Source organism: Oncorhynchus keta, chromosome 14, assembly GCF_023373465.1.
Source record: "Oncorhynchus keta strain PuntledgeMale-10-30-2019 chromosome 14, Oket_V2, whole genome shotgun sequence".
Classification (NCBI taxonomy): domain Eukaryota; kingdom Metazoa; phylum Chordata; class Actinopteri; order Salmoniformes; family Salmonidae; genus Oncorhynchus; species Oncorhynchus keta.
Genome location: NC_068434.1, coordinates 46,942,267 through 46,963,532, shown reverse-complemented (window position 1 = coordinate 46,963,532; position 21,266 = coordinate 46,942,267). Strand labels below are relative to the sequence as shown.

Sequence of the window (21,266 nt, the reverse complement as noted above, 5' to 3'; positions counted from 1 at the left end):
ACCCTTTTGGATAATAAATCAGAGCAAGATTTATGAATGGAAGTACACATTTCACCTTCAGAGGTGAATTTATCAAACCTATTGCGGTGAAAAAACGGTATTGTTGTTAGGAGCTCTCCTCAAACAATAGCATGGTATTTCTTACGCAGTAATAGCTACTGTAAATTGGACAGAGCAGTTATATTAACAAGAATTTAAGCTTTCAGACGATGTAAGACACTTCTATGTACCGACATTTGTTGATACTCTAAAATATGTAATCTTGACATAAGGCGCTGAATGATTTGCAACTGTCCTCTCTGTGGTCACGGTTTTAAAAGTTATTAAATCTTACGTAGGCTAAGTAGTCTATTAAACTTGGCTGTGGCCAGAGTCATGGAAGCTCTGTAGCCACAGTGATTTAAGCTGTCCGATTGGGCAGCACAGTAGGTGCACTCAATTTTAGTCACAGATTTGCCGGTCAGCCGGGTAGGCGGATTTAGTCTCATGGGGAAACTTTGCTTACCCGGTGCGCAAGACTTTTGAATCAAGTGCACCTACGGTAACAGTTTCACACAAATGTTAAAAAGGAGCGCCTTAATCGTTCGTTGACTTTTCTACAGAAATATATGGTGATCGACTAGGAATGCCTTAAAGATCGACCATTCAATTACAATCGACCGGTTGGCGACCACTGATTTAACGGATGCAGCAATACTATACTGAACAAAAATATAAACGCAACATGCAACAATTTCAAAGATTTTACTGATTTACATTTCATATGAGGAAATCAGTCAATTGAAATAAATTCATTAGGCCCTAATTTATGTATTTCTCATGACTGGGCAAGGGCCCACCCACCTCATGCTCATGACTGGGCCTTGGAGGGTATAGGCCCACTCACTTGGCAGCCAGGCCCACCCAGTAGGGAACCCAGCCAATCAGAATGATTTTCCCCACTAAACTGGCTTTATTACAGACAGAAATACTCCTCAACACCGTGGTCCTGGGCTGGCAGGGTACACGTGGTCTGCGGTTGTGAGGCCGGTTGAACAGCCTCAAATTCGCTAAAACGACGTTGGAGGTGGCTTATGGTGGAGACATGAACATAAAATTATCCGGCAACAGCTCTGGTGGACATTCCTGCATGCCAATTACACGCTCCCTCAGAGCTTGAGGCATCTGTGGCATTGTGTTGTGTGACACAACTGCACATTTTAATGGCCTTTTGTTGTCCCCAGCAGAAGGTGCACCTATGTAATGATCATGCTGTTTTATCAGCTTTTTATATGCCACACCTGTCAGGTGAAGGGATTATCTTGACAAAGGAGAAATGCTCACTAACAGTGATGTAAACATTTTAGAGAAATAAGATTTTTGTGCCTATGGAAAGTTTCTGGGATTTTTTATTTCAAACATTGGACCAACACTTTACATGTTGCGTTTATATTTTTGTTCATCGTAGTTTCATCTCACTGTCATATTCTCAGCCGGATTTAGCTCTCTCAACATAAAAAAGAAAACTAAATCATTTCATAGAATTGAACTGACCATTCATATACGATTTGTATATTCTCGTAATATTTGTACTATATACTTGAGTTTGTCCTCAAAAGTGAGTATTATTATTTTTTTATTACCAGAAGGGTGAGTTCCTGACCTTTCTAAAACTATGCAACGTTACCAGCTACTGGTTATGGCCATCTCATGGTGAACAAAACGTGTTTGGGTATGTTTATTTTGGTGGAATATATATATATTTTTCCCCTATCATTCAACTGGTTAGTAGAAAACAAGGATCATGCTGATTAATGTGAAATAGCTTGTCCACTGGCAGCTCAGTGAAGACCAGCGCTCGCTCCAAACATTAGATTTATGACTGTCGGAGGCTGCCAGACAGTAACTTTTAAACCCCTCTGCTGAAGCGTGAGCGCCCATGAAACAACACTACTCAGCAGCCATGTCAGTGTGTCAAATGTCACCCTATCCCCTATATAGTGCACTACTTTTGACCAGGACCCATAGGGCTCTGGTCAGATGTAGTGCACTATATAGAGAGAATAGGGTGCCATTTGGGACACAACTCATGTCTTACCATACGTCTTAGTTACAATGCTAATGCCCATTTAGCTATGCAACCCTGATTCGTTTAATTTATTGCAGCGGAAATTAAATCTGCTCACCCCCAAATAAATTAAATTTGGGTAATGAACTTTTGGAAAGCTTTTTGCATGAAGTCATCCTCCGGCTGCTGTGCGGTGGGACCCAATAAACTAAAGCAGTGATGGCAACAGATGGAGCTGGAGGTCCGTGGGGCATGTTTGGCTCGTCAAACCAGACCCAAGAATCCTCCTTAGTTCTATTAATGCTACAACAGCACCGTGTTTAATCAGTTCAAAACATCTTCAATATTTGTAGCTTTGGTGCTGTGAGTGAATGAGTGTTATTGGTGGCTAAAGTAATTAAACGTACATTTATAAGTGGTCTAAAGTAGAGGAAGCAGATTAAATCCCCTCAATGTCACCTAGTGTTGGTGTTTATTACTGTCTTTGTTGGCCTGTCTTTTCTGATCATGTCTTATAGGTTTTCTGTTGTTGTTTTTGTAATGCATTGTTCGGAGGCACCAAGTTTCCTCTGGTAACCTAGTTAAGATGAGGCCTGAGTGCCGGTCTGTTGGTTCTATAATGCCAACTCCTTGTTGGCACTCATTGTCGTCCCATGGCTTGAAAATAACAACAATAGAGGTGGCAAGAGCACAAACAGATCTGGGACCAGCCTAGGAAAGATGCATCCTTTCATGTCTTCAGTAGTGGAGCGAAACGACCACCTTTGTCTGACCTACTTCCTGCAACATCACTTCCTGAGATGAAATGACTACTTGATTTTGCTGTGTTCTGTTTCAGGGTGAGGGTGTTTGACCTGCGCACCGGCTCCTCTGTCACATCGCTGTATGCCCACCACATGGGCGTGACCTCCGTGCAGGCAGACGATTGGAAGATTGTGAGTGGCGGAGGTGAGGGATTGGTCTGCGTCTGGGAGATGAGGATGGGAGCTAAACTGTGGGAGATGCACAACAGGTGGGACAGCAGAGTTCTTTATATTGGTTGCTCATACATCTATTTGTTTGTGCCACAAAAGGCAGGTAGAATTCTTACATGTGCTATTCAGTACTTGAAATATAAAAATGTAAGTGTCTTGCCGTTCCTGTCACTTTCAAGTATGCATTGCTAAAATATTCAGCGATACGCAACATTTACCTATCAGGCTGACATTGGCAGCAAACCAAACGGGCACATCAGTATTGATTGATCCCTTTTCAGCTCGTTAGTGTGTGTGTGTGTGCGTGCGTGCGTGCGTGCGTAAAAATCAAATTGTTAGTAATAAAAAATTGTGTTTTTTGTTTCTCCCTCCTATCTGTTTGCAGGCACCCAGTCAGACACTTGAGATTCAACACTAGCACTCTGGTGACAGCCAACATCCCAGACGAGAAGTCTCCACGAGGGGCCTGCATCACAGATGACGACCTCACAGCCCACCGCAGGTCCCTAATAACACCACCCAAAATTCTAATTTATACATTTAGAGTTTAGCAAGATACTTGTTTATTTTACTGAAGATTCCATATTACACAGAGATCAGTGTCTGCATAGATGTGCTTTCAGAAAGTATTCACACCCCTTTACTTTTTCCACATTTGTGTTACAAGGTGGGATTAAACTGTTTACACTTGTTTTTTACATGGTCAACGATCTACACAAAATAGTCTGTCAACATTTGTAAAACATGAATGAAAATATAATACTAATATATCTTGACTACATAAGTATTCAACCCCCTGATTCAATACATGTTAGAATCACCTTTGACATCGATTACAACAAAATATTTTTGGGTAAGTCTCTCAGAGCTTTGCACACCTGGATTGTACAATATTTGCACATTTATTATTTTTTTAAATACTTCAAGCTCTGTCAAGTTGGTTGTTGTTGTTTTTTTTAACCTTTATTTAACGAGGCGAGTCAGTTAAGAACAAATTCTTATTTTCAATGACCGCCTAGGAACAGTGGGTTAACTGCCTGTTCAGGGGCAGAACGACAGATTTGTACCTTGTCAGCTCGGGATTTTGAGCTTGCAACCTTCCGGTTACTAGTCCAACTCTCTAACCACTAGGCTACCCTGCCGCAAAGTTTGAATAAGAAATTAAATGAAAAGCTTGATCATTGCTAGACAGCCATTTTCAAGTCTTGCCATGCATTTAAAGCCAATTTAAGTCAAAACTGTAACTAGGCCACTCAGGAACATTCAATGTCGATTTGGTAAGCAACTCCAGTATATTTGGCCTTGTGTTTTATGTTATTGTCCTGCTGAAAGGTGAATTTGTCTCAGTGTCTGTTGAAAAGCAGACTGAACCAGGTTTTCCTCTAGGATTTTGCCTGTGCTTAGATCTATTCCATTTATTTTTACCCCAAAACACTCCCTAGTTCTTGCCGATGACAAACATACCCATAACATGATGCAGCCACCACCATGCTTGAAAATATGAAGAGTGGTACTCAGTGATATGTTTTGTTGGATTTGCCCCAAACATAAAGCTTTGTATTCCGGATGTAAAGTTAATTTCTTTGCCACATTATTTTGCAGTTTTACTTTCGTGCCTTATTGCAAACAGGGTGCATGTTTTGGTATATTTTAATTCTGTACAGGCTTCCTCCTTTAAACTCTGTCATTTAAGTTAGTATTGTGGAGTAACTACAATGTTGTTGATCCATCCTCCATCAGTCGTTAAACTCTGTAATTGTTTTAAAGTCACCGTTGGCCTCATGGTGAAATCCCTGAACTTTTTCCTTCTCTCCGGCAACTGAGTTAGGAAGGCCACCTGTATCTTTGTAGTGACTGGGCGTATTGATACACCATCCAAAGTGTAATTAATAACTTCACCATTGGAAAACCACCCTGGTCTTTGGGGTTGAATCTGTGTTTGAAATTCACTGCTTGACTGAGTGACCTTACAGATAACTGTATGTGTGGGGTACAGAAATTAGGTCGTCATTCAACTCACTTGGGCTCCCGAGTGGCGCAGCGGTCTAAGGCACTGCATCTGTGCTAGAGTCGTCACTACAGACCCTGGTTCGATTCCAGGCTGTATCACAACTTGCCGCGATTGGGAGTCCCATAGGGCGGTGCACAATTGGCCCAGAGTCGTTAGGGTTTAGCCGGGGTAGGCCGCCATTGGAAATTTAAAAAAATCTTAACTGACTTGCCTAGTTAAATAAAGGTTAAATAAAATGATTAAAAATAAATTGTGTGAGTAGTTAACCACATTTTTACTTTAGGCTTTCCGTAGGGGTTGAATACTTATTGACTTAAGACATTTCAGCTTTTCATTTTTAATTCAAACTTTGACATTATGGGGTATTGTGTGTAGGCCAGTGACACAAAATCTTAATTTAATCCATTTTAAATTCAGGCTGTAACACAACAAAATGTGGAAAAAGTCCAGAGATGTGAATACTTTCTGTTTAATTCTATGAGAGTCTGTTTGTTGTTTTGTTTTTTAACTGCCCCAATTCTTGTGTGTCCACATTATAGACATAGGGGAGTGATTTGCCACTATGACTTCTCAGAGGACTCCACCTCCCAGGACCATGTTCTGCCCATCTGCAGGTCCAACTATGTGGAGTCATCTGGCTACAACTACAACATTGGCCTGGCCGTGCCCTATGACATCCTGTCTGGTTCTCACCCCTCCCACTGACCCTTATCACCAGCCCTTCAGACCCCAACTACTAGTACCATCAGCCCTGCCTACCCCTTCCACCAGCCCATGTTCTGCCCATCTGCAGGTCCAACAATGTGGAGTCATCTGGCTACAACAACAGCATTGGCCTGGTCGTGCCCTATGACATCCTGTCTGGCTCTCACCCCTCCCACTGACCCCTACCACCAGCCCTTCAAACCCCTACTATTAGTACCACCAGCCCTTCAGACTCCTTCCACCAGCCCTTCAGACTCCTACCACCAGCCCTTCAGACCCCTACCACCAGCCCTTCAGACCCCTACCACCAGCCCTTCAGACCCCTACCACCAGCCCTTCAGACCCCTTCTACCAGCCCTTCAGACTCCTTCCACCAGCCCTTCAGACCCCTTCCACCAGCCCTTCAGACTCCTTCCACCAGCCCTTCAGACCCTTCCACCAGCCCTTCAGACCCCTACCACCAGCCCTTCAGACCCCTTCCACCAGCCCTTCAGACCCCTACCACCAGCCCTTCAGACCCCTACCACCAGCCCTTCAGACCCCTACCACCAGCCCTTCAGACCCCTACCACCAGCCCTTCAGGCCCCTACCACCAGCCCTTCAGACCCCTACCACCAGCCCTTCAGACCCCTACCACCAGCCCTTCAGACCCCTACCACCAGCCCTTCAGACCCCTTCCACCAGCCCTTCAGACCCCTTCCACCAGCCCTTCAGACCCCTTCCACCAGCCCTTCAGACCCCTACCACCAGCCCTTCAGACCCCTACCACCAGCCCTTCAGACCCCTACCACCAGCCCTTCAGACTCCTACCACCAGCCCTTCAGACCCCTACCACCAGCCCTTCAGACCCCTACCACCAGCCCTTCAGACCCCTACCACCAGCCCTTCAGACCCCTTCCACCAGCCCTTCAGACCCCTTCCACCAGCCCTTCAGACTCCTTCCACCAGCCCTTCAGACTCCTTCCACCAGCCCTTCAGACTCCTACCACCAGCCCTTCAGACCCCTACCACCAGCCCTTCAGACCCCTTCCACCAGCCCTTCAGACCCCTTCCACCAGCCCTTCAGACCCCTTCCACCAGCCCTTCAGACCCTTACCACCGACCCATCAGACCCTTACCACCGACCCATCAGACCCTTACCACCAGCTCTGCAGACCCTACCACCACCAGCTCTGCAGACCCCTACCACCACCAGCTCTGCAGACCCCTACCACCAGCCCTGTAGACAGTATGTACAAAGCAAATCAGCTTTTGTATATGCTTTTGATTTTTCAAACTGAATCTGATTTTTAATTAGTAGCTGTCCTTATTTTTAAAAGAAGCTCATGTTTCCTTGGACTGTTAAGGAGTTTGATTTAATCTTGCAATTTTTTCCTAGAGCAATGAATTCTGAATGGATTTCATCTTATGATGGGATCATGTTTTGTTAAAGATCCAGTGCAGTCAAACATGTGATTTTTCTGTGTTTTATATATATTTCCACATTGAGGTTGTGAAATTTGAGCATGATGATATTGCTCTTTTAGTGTTTGGTTAGCCTGTTTTGGTGGCATAGATGTTTGGTGAAATCACCATGCTGTAAATTAGTTAATAGAGCAATAAGAAAGATGGTTTCAAAACCCTGCCAATAATAGCTCATTTTCAGTTTTCTCCTTACCACTCCCAGTTATTCCTAGCTAAATTCTTGCTTGAGAAATGTATCTTTGCTAAGAAGCTACTTCTGTTAATCTTTTACCATTTTACTGTGAAACAATCACAGTAAGGTACTTAATTTTTACCCAGAAATTATTTGATATTGAGATAGAAACTGCTGCATTGGACCTTTAACTAGACATTGAAGTTGGTACTGACATCCTCCATAAATTGATGGGCAACAACGGTCACATGGTCCTTTCACTTAATTTACTTCAGTGGAATTGCAGATGGCAGTCTTATGTCTTCACAAGAAGATGGAAGCAAAACACAAGTAACTCCAACAATTCTTCATCTCATAATTTCTTTATTTTTAATTAATGACTACAATATGCGTGCGTATACATTATTGCAAAGGCTATTACAGGTTCTTTGGATATAAAGAACAATATTCATCTAATGTGTTTAAACATTTATTTTAAGGATCAATGTTTTCAGCATGAGTAATACATAAAAGTGGTTATTTGTAAGTGGTCTTTGATTTTAGAGGGTAGAATGGTGAGACTCCACTGAAAGGACACAGGAATAATGAAGCTTGGTGAACTAAATAAATTGAGTCTTCCGTGTATTCTGAAGCCCTGTCGGAATGCACTGTGCCCCACAGAGCCAGAATAAAAGTGACCCTGGATGCCAACCCCGGTCCTCTCAGTGATCCATATGGCGGGTGAACCTCTGTCTGTACTGTTATGTATACATAACGCTGACATGAGAGAGTGCGGAGGGTGGTAATGAAGGGATTCATCTGGGGCACTGGAGGTGTATGTGTTTACTTTTAGCTGAAAGCATGTTAGTATTCAGTCACAGGCAAGCACTAAATACTGCAAGGACATTGCACGGCACTGAAATGAATGCAAATGTCTAACCCAAACCTTTAAAATATATTTCAGCATAGTTTGTCATTTTAAAATGTACAACATACGGTATGTAGACGATATTGTACACTTACAGTGCCTTCAGAAAGTGTTTACACACCTTGACTTTTTCCACATTTTGTTGTGTTACAGCCTGAATTTAAAACGGATTGTTGACATTTTTGTCACTGGCCTAAACACAATACCCTATTATGTCAAAGTCCAAAGCTCGCCGCCATTGGACTCTGGAGCAGTGGAAAAGGCAAGGGGTATGAATACTTTCTGAAGACACTGTATATCACAGTGGATCTCCCATCAATCATTCATAAGTTTAAAAAAAAAAAGGTATTTGGCTTCATCTCAGAGGAAGACCGGAGAGATTCATTCTGTAAAAACATCAGTACCAGATGTATTTTAAAGGAGACAGGGACTCATTTTCCACATCGCATGGTTGCAGTGTCCATGTTTAAAAAGCGAACGTGCATCCTTGTCTCAATATCGAAGGTTTTAAGAATCTGTGGGGAGAACATGTAGGGGAATATAAGACTGATATGGCAGTATTCAATATATAAAGTATAGCAGTATACTAAGACACCAAATGTCACTGTGTTGTAATAGCATTCTTTTGCATAACTCAAAAGTGAAATGGCATTTCCTTTTTTCAACTAATATATCAATAGCCAATTTGAATAGCTCGTGAAATGGGGAAGTGGGGAAGAGGTTGTACACAGTGTACAAAACATTAGGAACACCTTCCTAATATTGAGTTGCACCTCTTCCCCCACCCAAACCCTCCCCTTTTCCCTCAGAACAGGCTCAATTCGTCAGGGCGTGAACCCTCCTTGGTGTCGAAAGCATTCCACAGGGATGCTGGCCTATGTTGACAATGCTTCCCACAGTTGTGTCAAGTTGGATGGATGTTTTTTGGGTGGTGGACCATTCTTGATACATACGGGAAACTGAGTGTGAAAAACCAAGCAGCGTTACAGTTCTGGCACCTACTACCATACACTTAAATATTTTGTCTCGCCCATTCACCCTCTGAATGGCACACATACACTATATATACAAAAGTATGTGTCCAACCCTTAAAATTAGTGGATTTCGATTTCAACCACACCCGTTGCTGACAGGTGTATACAATCGAGCACACTCCATAGACAAACATTGGTATTACAATGGCCTTACTGAAGAGCTCAGTGACTTTCAACATCACACCGTCATAGGATGCCACCTGTCTAACAAGTCAGTTCATCAAATTTCTGCCCTGCTTGAGCTGCCCTGTTAACTGTAAATGCTGTTGTTGTGAAGTGGATACATCTAGGAGCAACAATAGCTCAGCCGCGAAGTGGTAGGCCACACAAGCTCACAGAACGGGACTGCCATGTGTGCCATTCAGAGTGCCGAAGCCCGTAGTGCGTAAAAATCGTCTGTCCTCTGATGCAACACTCACTACCGAGTTCCAAACTGCCTCTCGAAGCAACGTCCGCACAAGAACTGTTTGTCGGGAGCTTCGTGAAATTGGTTTCCATGGCCGATCATCCGCACAAAAGTCTAAGATTACCACACGCAATGTCAAGCGTTGGCTGGAGAGGTGTAAAGCTCGCCTCCATTGGACTCTGGAGCAGTGGAAAAGTGTTCTCTGGAGTGATGAAACACATTTCACCATCTGGCAGTCTGACGGATTGGGTTTGGCGGATTCCAGGAGAACGCTATCTGCGCCAATGCTTAGTGTCAACTGTAAAGTTTGTTGGAGGAGGAATAGTTAGTTCCAGCGAAGGGAAATCTTAACGCTACAGCATTCTAGACGATTCTGTTCTTCCAACTTTGTGGCAACAGTTTGGGGAAGGCCCTTTTCAGCAGGACAATGCCCCTGTGCACAAAGCGAAGTCTATACAGACATGGTTTGTCGAGATCTGTGTGGAAGAACTTGACTGGCCTGCACAGAGCCCTGACCTCAACCCCATCAAACACCTCTGGGATGAATTAGAACGCCGACTGCGAGCCAGGCCTAATCGCCTAACATCAGTGCCCAACCTCATTAATACTCTTATGCCTGAATGGAAGCAAGTCTCTGCAGCAATGTTCCAACATCTAGTGGAAAGCCTTCCCAGAAGAGTAGAGGCTGTTACAGCAGCAAAGGGGGGTACCAACTCCATATTAATGCCCATGATTTTGGAATGAGATGTTCGATGAGCAGGTGTCCACATACTTTTGGTCATGTTGTGTACAAAATCCATGTCTCAAGGCTTAAAAATCCTTATTTAACCTGTCTCCTCCCCTTCATCTACACTGTTTGAAGCGGATTTATCAAGTGACATCCAATAAGGGATCATATGTTTCACCTGGTTAGTCTGTCATGGTAAGAGCAGTTGTTTCTAATGTTTTGTACACTCACTGTATACTGTACTGTATATACAACCATACCTGAAGAAAATTTTCAAAAGTGATTCCTTCATAGAATTCATCAGGTTCCTGAAAAACAAAGTAACCCAATTTTAAAGGGGAAATCTACAATTGCGACATACATTTTTACATGGGGTTGCAAAGGGAGGGTATATTACTGGAACTTTTCAAATGTAACAGTAAACTACCAGAATTGAGTTAACTTTCAATGTTTCTTTGGAATTGTATAAAATGACATTTAGGGCCTTTTGGGTACTTGAGATGATCACAGGTGTCTAATAATATATGTCTCTCTGTGTGGCCTTATCACGTATATAATATATGAAATAATCAAATAAGATGATTAAAAAAAAAAAAAAAAAAATTATAGTATCAAAGCTGTACAAATTATCTGAAATAAAAATCATCAACTTAGTGAAAACCATTGGTGTTTAATATTAAGGTTTAAGCATGAAATGTCCTTTTTATTTTATTGTACACACGTTGTTTGAACTGCAGTTTGCCACTTTAAGCAATAAGGCATGAGGACCTGTGGACTATCATGAATAACGGCCACGGGTTGTTCTTAGGCACGGCACAAAGCAGAGCAGTTTTTTTGCACTTAAAAATAAGGTGTGGTTCACTGTAATCAATTGTGTTATCGTTGTATCTTACGCACTTTATGAACTCTTTGGTCATAAGGGTACAAACATTAGTGATTAAGTGATAACTCCCGTTACCATTTTGCCCCTTGTGGTGCTCGCAACTTCCAGCATGGCGGCGTCTGCAATGGCCTTTGCGGTCTCCTGCCCGATTGTGCCAGCCTTAGACAGGAGCTCTTCTACCGCCTAGAGGAAGAAAAGAGCACACCAGGTGTGCTGACATAGGATCAGTTTTGCCTTTTTTTTATCATAAGGAATCATATTACATGGACAAGGGAGAACCTGATTTTAATACAGCACTCCTACTCTGAGATGCTTTGTGAATACACGCCCTGGGGCCCATGGAGGATTATGGTGAGGAGAGAGTAGAAAAGGGCGGCCTTACCCGTCTGTACTCCTCCAGAGTGATGGTGCCGTCACTGTCTGTGTCATGCATGTTGAACACAACTGAAGACGAACAAGCAAAATAGGACATTTTTACTAACTATTTTATCCCCAAAGAGAGTGCAACAGGTCTCTACTATGATTTCTATTCATCATCGACTGGGAAGGGTTCCAGGGGCAGGATAGGGGCCTAATGGCTCATTTCACATCAGGGTGGATGAAGAAGTCATGATTATGAGAATTGGCTTTCTGAGCTGCATCCATGATAAGTAGGAGCAAGACAGACTGGCTGGTCTACTCCAGACCCAATCTTGACTCTACACTAGAGTATGATTAGAGAACTGAATCAATGTTATGATTCTATCTAGAATAGCCCTTATAGAAAACATGCATGACTCAGTCAAGACCACACTAGCCCACTGAGCTAAAGCCTAGGCATTAGCTCTGGGCACAAACACAAGTCTCAGCAAAGTCACTCTACTCATCACCAAACCATACAGCGTAGTTTTTCCCTCCTCAGTTTCTCCCTCTCCTCCTCTGTGATGTGCATAGCTGCCGGACGAAAGTGAGACATGACCATAAGGAACTCCTCAAAGCCAATCACCTGGACCGTACCCGCCTCATTCTGACGGAGGTTTCTAAATCAAGTAAACACAGAGAGGCATTAGTCTGGTTAAACCAGACTAACCGGTGAGGTTACCAAGGCTACAGGTATAGAGTTACATGTATATGTGAATTCACTCCGACTGCCCTGTGTTGAACATGCTTCAAAACTAAGGCCTTTACATCATCACTGATTACCTCATGAACAAAACTGTCCTCTTGTGTAAAAACATGGTTTTAACAGTTAATGACAGTAAATACAGTATGTATTAAACGAGAGATTTCAATATTAATATTGTACTTCGGCTATATAATCACCTTTTGTCAAAGAAGGCATTAATAATTTGAGCCCGGAGTGGATTGTTATCTAGAGCAGAGATGCTCGCCAAATCCTGTCGACTGCAAAAGAAAACATGACATGAAAATATGTTAGTAACAACTACATTATCATGTGAGATGTTTACTGCCTTTTGCCAAAGGCCAAGGTTACTGTTAACAAGTATTATATTAAGGTTACTGTCAACAAGCATCAATTACATTGATACAGCCCTCTCACTAACAGGTAGGACAAATGTAGCCTCTTACAAGGCATATGTTTATGTACCAGAAACAACAATACCATATTAGAAATACTTGTTTAATTTCAAATGTCTCTAGCATAGGCTTATTGTAACGGACAGTATCAAGAAAATGTCCAGGATAAGTGGTCTTTGCAAGCAGGTTTGCTGCTAGGTAATGTGTTTACATTTTACAGAATACCAATGACTGCCAACTTTGAAGCCTGTGTTAAGTCCTCCAGAAATGTAAGTGTTATAAAAAAACAAATGTTGCACTTACACTTTAGAGGCATTTAACAAAGGCTTCCATACAGTGACTACATGGCAAAGGCAAATACTCAACCATTAAAGGTTTAAGACTTGCTTCCATTCCAATCTGTCCCCTATAGACATTTAATTGATGGGGTGCTACTACTACTACATATCAATGAAATTGGTACAGCACAAATGTAGCCAGAAACAACAATACCATGCACCCACTAGTGGTCAAAAGGATTTTGGCACTCCAAAAATACAATACGGTAACGTATTCTTTGGGGTGGAATTACAAGCCATTTGAAATACAACAAACTTTTTCCCTCTTTAGAGGATGTGCTTTTATTTATTTTTTGACCTTGTACTCTTTGTGTGACATTCTATTTTGTACATTCACAAATACAGTAAGTGAACTGCTACTATATTTTACGTAACATATTTGAAGGTAAATTCCAAAATACATAATATTTCCAGAATGGTTTTACAGTATATGAATAGATATATATATATATATATGCCATTTAGCGGACGCTTTTATCCAAAGCGACTTAGTCATGTGTGCATACATTCTACGTATGGGTGGTCCCGGGAATCGAACCCACTACCCTGGCGTTACAAGCGCCATGCTCTACCAACTGAGCTACAGAAGGACCACCATAGATAGATAGATGAGATGGGTAACAGCCGATGATGTACTGTAAATATATGTTGTTGGTGACACTACCTTAGTGTCTCCTCATTCTTGCTCAGCTGTCTGAATCTCTTGTTGAGGTTGCCAATCTGCTCCAGGGAAACTGAATGGAAACAATCACAGTAGTTTGGAAGAGTAAATTAGCATTAGCAACTTAAGACTTATTAAAGGCATAATAACTTGAGGGTAGATACCCCACCCTTCAAGACTAGCTGGATATCTTTACCAAATATTTTCTGGTATGGTATGTATTGGTTTTGAAGTGTAAAACATGTAAATGACCTGTAGCAATTATGAACTTTGGATTCGGGTGCAAAAGGGTACAGAACAGATAAACCTCTTCAGAAATGGCCAGAATTGTGACAACAATAGGCCTACGACACAATCCGCATAATGATTTTTGTTTTTTTAACACAATCGGCCTAATAGAAAAACAAACATACTCTAATGAGATTATATTTGCTTTCAAAGGGAACTTTGAATTATTGACTTCTTTGTGGGCAAATGTTCGAAATAAAGGATCACAGGGGGTTATATTTGCACAACATTTTAATGTTATGGTTGCAAGATACAGTTAAAGAATATTTTACTTTGAGTGGAAACTTTGCATACAATGGTGCTTATTTTGACTTCTCAAAGGTGGAATGTGCTTTGCCCTCACAGTGCTTGTTGAATGCACATAAGAATCATTTCATGGTAATAGAATGACGGCGAGACTCTATTTTTCACTTTAAAAGTATGCCAAACAAAAACCATTGATTGAAAAGTTAAACCATATGCACAAGGACTACTTTTATCAATTTCTACTGACATTTTTACAAAAACACATTTACTCAAATGACAGTGCAGATTTGATAACATACTTAAGGTAAAATCTCCCTCAGTTTTTTTGTGACCACATTTTCCAAAAGTTCTGTTAAATATCTACTCCGAATTAAGACTTTCTGTTTGCCAAGACCCCTTGTCCATCTGTTTGACCAGAAATCAGTGCCTTATTCTACATTTTTAGGATGGAAAATAGTTAAAGAATTTATAAAAGCCTTAATAAAAAACAATATATAGACTCTTAGCTTTAATTTGACACCAAATTTGATGTGCTCCTATGAACTTCACGTTAGTGCTTATAGGACATGGAAATGCCCTTGACAAGATTAATGTTTGCAGTAGCAACAACTACTGAAGGTGAATGCTTCAGCAACCACACAGAACAATGCCACACACTAAACTATTGCACAGGCAGGTTTATAGACTTACGTGGGTGGTGTGTATGCAGCAATACAGCAATATTGCGTATTGCATTTCAGACTCTTCTGTTTTCCCTCTCAACCCTTTGAGTTGCATCTGTATTCAGCCAACCTTGACTTTGCACTGCAAGCTCATGGCTCAACTCTTAATCCATGTTTGTGAACAGAGATATCAGTGCAATTACTGCAACAATGTAATCACGGGAAGGATAACAGATTTGTTAGTCATGTTTTCAAGCAGATAATAAAAATCCTTGAATTGCTAAATCCTCAAGCCTCTCAGGCATGGGCTTGTGTGTGGAATGACTTAAGCAAAGGACATGTTGCTATAGTAGTATCAGTATTTATCAGACATGTTGCTATAGTAGTATCAGTATTTATCAGACAAAGCCAAGACCTATAGGTATTTGTGAGACATTACATGAGTGTGTCGCCCAGATAGCACAGTGAAACGGGGTCAGTTTTTTTGCAGAAATTGACCCACTATGCTGTTTACTTTCTGCATCTATGTCACACTGCTGAGTCTACCTTTTTAACGTATCGTCTCTACACTAACATCACAAAAATATATAACTTTATTTTGATGGGTGTTTTGTTTTGTTGAATTGAAAAAATAATTGAATAGAGTTGAAATGTTTACAAATTAGATGCTCTGAAATGAAAGCAACCTTCAAAAATGAACGCTGATTATAGTGATATTATGTCTGATCTCACAAACAATGTAAAGAATGTGACAACAACAGTCATTAATGAGGCAGTCTAGACAGCGCAGGTTAGTGCAGATAGGCCTAGACAGAGCAAGTTTTTGGTGGTTTCAGCCCAGTTCCACCCATTTATGTTGATGTATGAATACATTGCATTCGGAAAGTATTCAGACCCCTTTAATTTTCCACATTTTGTTACGTTACAGCCTTATTCTAAAATGGATTAAATTATTTTTTTCCCCTAATCATCTACACACAATACCCCATAATGACAAAGTAAAAAAAGGGGTTTAGACATTTTTGCTAACTTATGTAAATGTGACATTTCAGTCTTTTATAACTATTCAGACCCTTTACTCAATACTTTGTTGAAGAACGTTTGGCAGCGATTACAGCCTTGAGTCTTCTTGGGTATGACACTACAAGCTTGGCACACCTGTATTTGGGGAGTTTCTCCCATTCATCTTTGCAGATCCTCTCAAGCTCTGTCAGGTTGGATGGGGAGCGTCGCTGCACAGCTATTTTCAGGTCTCTCCAGAGATGTTCGATCGGGTTCAAGTCCGGGCTCTGGCTGGGCCACTCAAGGACATTCAGAGACTTGTCCCAAAGCTACTCCTGCATTGAATTGGCTGTGTGCCTAGGATCGTTGTGCTGTTGGAAGGTGAACCTTTGCCCCAGTCTGAGGTCCTGAGCGCTCTGGAGCAGGTTTTCATCAAGGATCTCTCTGTACTTTGCTCCATTCATCGTTACCTCGATCCTGACTAGTCTCCCAGTCCCTTCCGCTGAAATACATCCCCACAGCATGATGCTGCCACCACCATCCTTCACCGTAGGGATGGTGCCAGGTTTCCTCCAGGCGTGACGCTTGGCATTCAGGCCAAAGAGTTCAATCTTGTTTCATCAGACCAGAGAATCTTGTTTCTCATGGTCTGAGAGTCCTTTAGGTGCCTTTTGGCAAACTCTAAGAGGGCTGTCATTTGCCTTTTACTGAAGAGTGGCTTCCGTCTGTCCACTCTGCCATAAAGGCCTGATTGGTGGAGTGCTGCAGAGCTGGTTGTCCTTCAGGAAGGTTCTCCCATCTCCACAGAGGAACTCAGAGGGCCCATCTCCCCCAATTGCTCAGTTTGGCCAAGCGGCCAGCTCTAGGAAGAGTCTTGGTGGTTCCAAAGTTCTCCCATTTAAGAATGATGGAAGCCACTATGTTCTTGGGGACCTTCAATACTGCAGACATATTTTGGTACCCTTCCTCATATCTGTGCCTCGACGCAATCATGTCTCAAAGCTCTACGGACAATTCCTTCGACCTCATGGCTTGGTTTTTGCTCTTACATGCACTGTCAACTGTGGGACCTTATATAGACAGGTGTGTTGCTTTCCAAATCATGTCCAATCAATTGAATTTACCACAAGTGGACCCCATCAAGTTGTAGAAAAAACTCAAGAATGATAAATGGAAACAGGATGCACCCTGTTTCCCGACATTTCGATTCTCATAGCAAAGGGTCTGAATACTTGTGTAAATAATAAATACATTTGCAAAAAAAGTCTAAAATCCTCATTTTCATTTGTCATTATGAGGTATTGTGTGTAGATTGCTAAGGAAAAGGTTTTATTTAATCCATTTTAGAATAATAAGACTGTAACGTAACAAAAAAGGGAAGGGGTCTGACTACTTTCTAAATGCACTGTATATGCAAATACTGTATACCCAGTGTATTTATGCAAATAATGCACTTATATTTGTATTTATTTTAACACACAATATTTACAAAATACCTGATTACCATTTGAAAATGTTTATATTAGTTTATTCTAAGAAAGAAAAGGTGACATCTGACAATAAATTGAATACCTGAATTCCCACCAAAATCCTTCAACCCTGATTCATTATTTGTCCGTGCCAGTAAAATGTTTTATGTGCTATAATACAGTCAATATCTGATGGATTAAAAACATTGTAGTTTGGAGTATCTTCATCCATTGTTCGATTGGTCAACTGTTGCATTTATTAAAAGTGTTTGTAAAACATTTTAACAATTTTGATGACCGTTGCTACTGTGCTCGCTCAATCAACCTAGGTGATTTTGCATTCAACAATTTTACTTTGGCCAACTCTAGAAAGCTAAACGTAGGTATGCGTTTTTGGTTGTTTAGTCAAATAAACAATACCCATTTCTAGCTTATCTTTCAAAAAAATAAAAAAGTTATTTCAGAATATATACCTGGCTAACTTATTGATCCTGCTTTGTAGTATACCCCTCAGAAATGCAATAGTTATTTCTGGTTGTTTATCAAGTTAGCAGGTTAACTGCGAACTGCTTTGTACAGATGTAGGATCTTAATTTGATCACCCTATTGCAGGATGACTTTCCAGCAATGCAGGACATTTTTTAATTGTTATTGTATTTGAGGTTTAAAAAGGCTTCTGAAGTAAGAAATGTCTAATTGTAAATTACAAACTTGATTTTCCCTTACGAATGTATAAAAGAAAATATATCAACCCCTACAAAAACATCCATTAATTATAATAATCCACATAATAATTCACATTTCCTTTTGGTGCAGGATTACTTTCATGCTGTAGCAAACTGGATCAAATTTAAGATCCTACATCTGTAGTATACCCCTCTTTATCTCAGGCAAGGTGTTGATGTTGAATATTTTCCACCCTTGTTTTACAGCATTTGTGGCTCACAGCTTCCACCAGGTAATGGTTGCTGTTGACATCTGGTGGTGGACCTTGTCATCCTATAGAGACCTTTGGCAAGTCTCGTTGATATTGATGTGGTCGATTTGGTTGACAGTGTGAACATCTGGGGATCTTCATGTTCATTTATGGATGTCTTTGTGAGGGAAGAGTGTGCCACCAATCACACAGCTATTATTGAGGAAGAAGTCGGCAAGCCTTTCACCGTTGTTATTGACGGTCCCACAGCCGTGTTGCCCCATGGCCTCCTCACAGTCGGTGTTATCGGCTCCAACCTTCGCTTTCATATCTCCAGTTATCAGGAACACATTGTATTGTGGGACATTGGATAGAGCTTACAGTAGCTTCTCATACCAGTCATCCTTGTCCTCTTCCTCTGTCTCGTTGGTGGGGGCATAGCACTGCAGGATGGTGACCTTGCAGTTGAATATTGCTCTGATAAGCTGGTCACTGATGGGTTCCCATTCCAAGAGAGATTTGGCAGTTGTTTCGCTAACAATGAGAGCTAAACCACTGGGGTGGGCATCGTCCTTTCCTGAGAAGAAAATTGTTGAGCCATCACTTGTCACCTTGCGCCCTTAACCAGTCCATCTGCTTTCACTTACACACGGGATGTCCACATTGTACTTGTCTATCTCCCTGATAACTTGAGCTGTTTTTGAAGTTTCAAACATGGTGCAGATGTTCCATACTCCAAGACGGACTGTAGTTATGGGCCCTAGAAAACTCCTCAACGAGCTCCCGATTTCCAGGGTACGGCTTTCATCTAAAGCCGTCAAAGTGCCTACAGATTGGCAAGAGTTTCCTGAATTTTGGAAGTTGTTGCGGTTTCTGTAACATGGTGGTTTTTACTGGGTGGGGTTGTTAGCCCCACGCCCAACCCCCAACCTGGAGGGCCAGGTGTTTTGTCTGGCCTCTCACCTGGAACCTGCCCAGCATTGTTGAACCTTCCTGAGATCGGAACCACACCTGTATAGCTTTCAGGATCACTGAAAAACACAAGCCTCCCCACAAATGCCATGGAAGCAGCACTCAGGGAAGACATGGTTATGAACTTCAGTTCAAATACTTGCATACCATTCAGCTGCATAATGCGCAACATGTTTCTTCACCATTATCTTACTTTAGGAGTTATCACACTCTGGATAACCAACATGCTGTATTAAGTTATTACACTTATTACAATCTAAACATTTTATGTTGAACATTCGAAATCAGAGTATTGCTTTATGTCTTGATTGACCTCTCTCATCCTTCTACACTGTGGGAGGAGGAAGCACAGTTCTCCCATTTATAACAGAGGCCAGCTGATGAGAGTGAACAGATCAATGTTCCAAGCACAACAAATGTTGTTGCAACAGACCAAATTTGCAGAACATCATCCTATCAAATGAGTAATTAATCCACTTTTAAAAAAACATGTATTTTTTTACCCTTGTCACTTCCAAAAATAGTGTGATATTTGACTGTCAATGGATTTGAGTTACATAATTTACAGTAATACTGCACTCGAAATCATCACAAATTCTACTCCAATAGGAAATTCACCATACATGGCACCATATTGGCAAGTAGCATGGCATTCAATTCAACTTGTTAAATAAACAGTTGTCCATCTGTCCTTTAAGCTTTTTGGAAGGAGTAGTCTACCACTCTTAGATTTTTAATGGAATGACAGAAAGACAATCCAACTATTGTCTATTCATGTGAAAACAGCTACAATACAGTGTCTTATTGTATGCTCTTCGGAAGACTCACTACAAAGCCATTCATAATTCCAGTTTGAACTATGAAATTGAGGCATTTATGCTATTTGTCCTTCATCTAAGGATAAGCTATTTATTTTCGCGACAAGATCAAATTCGTTTTTTGTGTGCATTTGATAATAATCCAATAGAAACAGTGTAATCTAAGTGCATCGAGGACGTCGTCCCCAACCTGACTATACAAACACACCCCAACCAGAGGCCATAGATTACTAAAAGGTAGATCTGCCACTTTCAACGTGTGTGTCCCCCCCCCCTTTACGCTGCTGTTATTCTCTGTTTATCATAGCCACTTTAACCATACCTACATGTATATACTATCTCAATTTGCCTGACTAACCCGTGCCCCCGCACATTGGCTACCCGGACTATCTGCATTGTGTCCCACCACCCCTTTTTTTACGATACTGCTACTCTCTGTTTATCATATGTGCATAGTCACTTTAACCATACATGTACATACTACCTCAATTAGCCCGACTAACCAGTGCCTTTATATAGCCTCGCTATTAATATTCACTGTCTTTTTTTATTATTCAGTCTTTTTACTGATTTTTAATTTCCTAAATGTTCTATTGTTCAACAATACCAATGTTTTACTTAAAAAAATTGCACTGTTGGTTAGGGCCTGTAAGTAAGCGTTTCACTGTAAAGTACCTGTTGTATTCGGCGCACGTGACAAATACATTTTGATTTGAATAATACTTATAATATAGCCCAGGTTACTTACATCCAGTTCGATCAACCAGATCTTGGAACTCATGTTCAGTGCGCGCAGACTGCGAGGCTCCCATGGCGGTTTTTCCCCAAAAGAGCGACACTTGCGCATTGAAATTATTACAAGAGTGTACTACGAGTTGTGGACTTTTCGCGCTCCTACTGTACTGTGCTCCCTACCAACTAGCGATTCCCTCTGCTGTCATAAAGAAGTTAGTAACACATGTACTCTTTATTATGGTCTGTCGGGAGGGATGCTTTGCTGTTATCCCCAAGGTCCTAATCTCCCGTGGGCAGATTCTGCGTGTAGT

General features: G+C 41.4%; 2 protein-coding genes across 3 annotated transcripts in view; one reads left to right on the top strand and one right to left on the bottom strand.

Annotated features, from left to right (window-relative positions):
- The window catches only part of fbxw8 (F-box and WD repeat domain containing 8), a 29,757-nt gene extending 23,793 nt beyond the window's left edge, over positions 1–5,964 (top strand). For both annotated transcript variants that reach the window (XM_035786266.2, XM_035786265.2), the window contains exons 9-11: positions 2,886–3,059; positions 3,407–3,523; positions 5,572–5,964. In XM_035786266.2, the coding sequence (XP_035642159.1) occupies positions 2,886–3,059; positions 3,407–3,523; positions 5,572–5,737 (457 nt within the window). In that variant the 3' untranslated portion in view covers positions 5,738–5,964. The remainder of the gene's footprint in view (positions 1–2,885; positions 3,060–3,406; positions 3,524–5,571) is intronic.
- Positions 5,965–8,645: 2,681 nt separating this feature from the next.
- LOC118393526 (calcineurin B homologous protein 3-like) lies at positions 8,646–21,198 on the bottom strand. The gene is made up of 8 exons (XM_035786267.2): positions 20,969–21,198; positions 13,851–13,920; positions 12,633–12,713; positions 12,210–12,349; positions 11,713–11,774; positions 11,406–11,513; positions 10,708–10,755; positions 8,646–8,795 (listed from the first exon to the last, which is right to left on the bottom strand). The coding sequence occupies exons 1-8, from the start codon at positions 21,030–21,032 to the stop codon at positions 8,712–8,714; spliced, it is 657 nt and encodes a 218-aa protein (XP_035642160.1). The 5' UTR covers positions 21,033–21,198; the 3' UTR covers positions 8,646–8,711.
- Between the last annotated feature and the right edge of the window lie 68 nt (positions 21,199–21,266).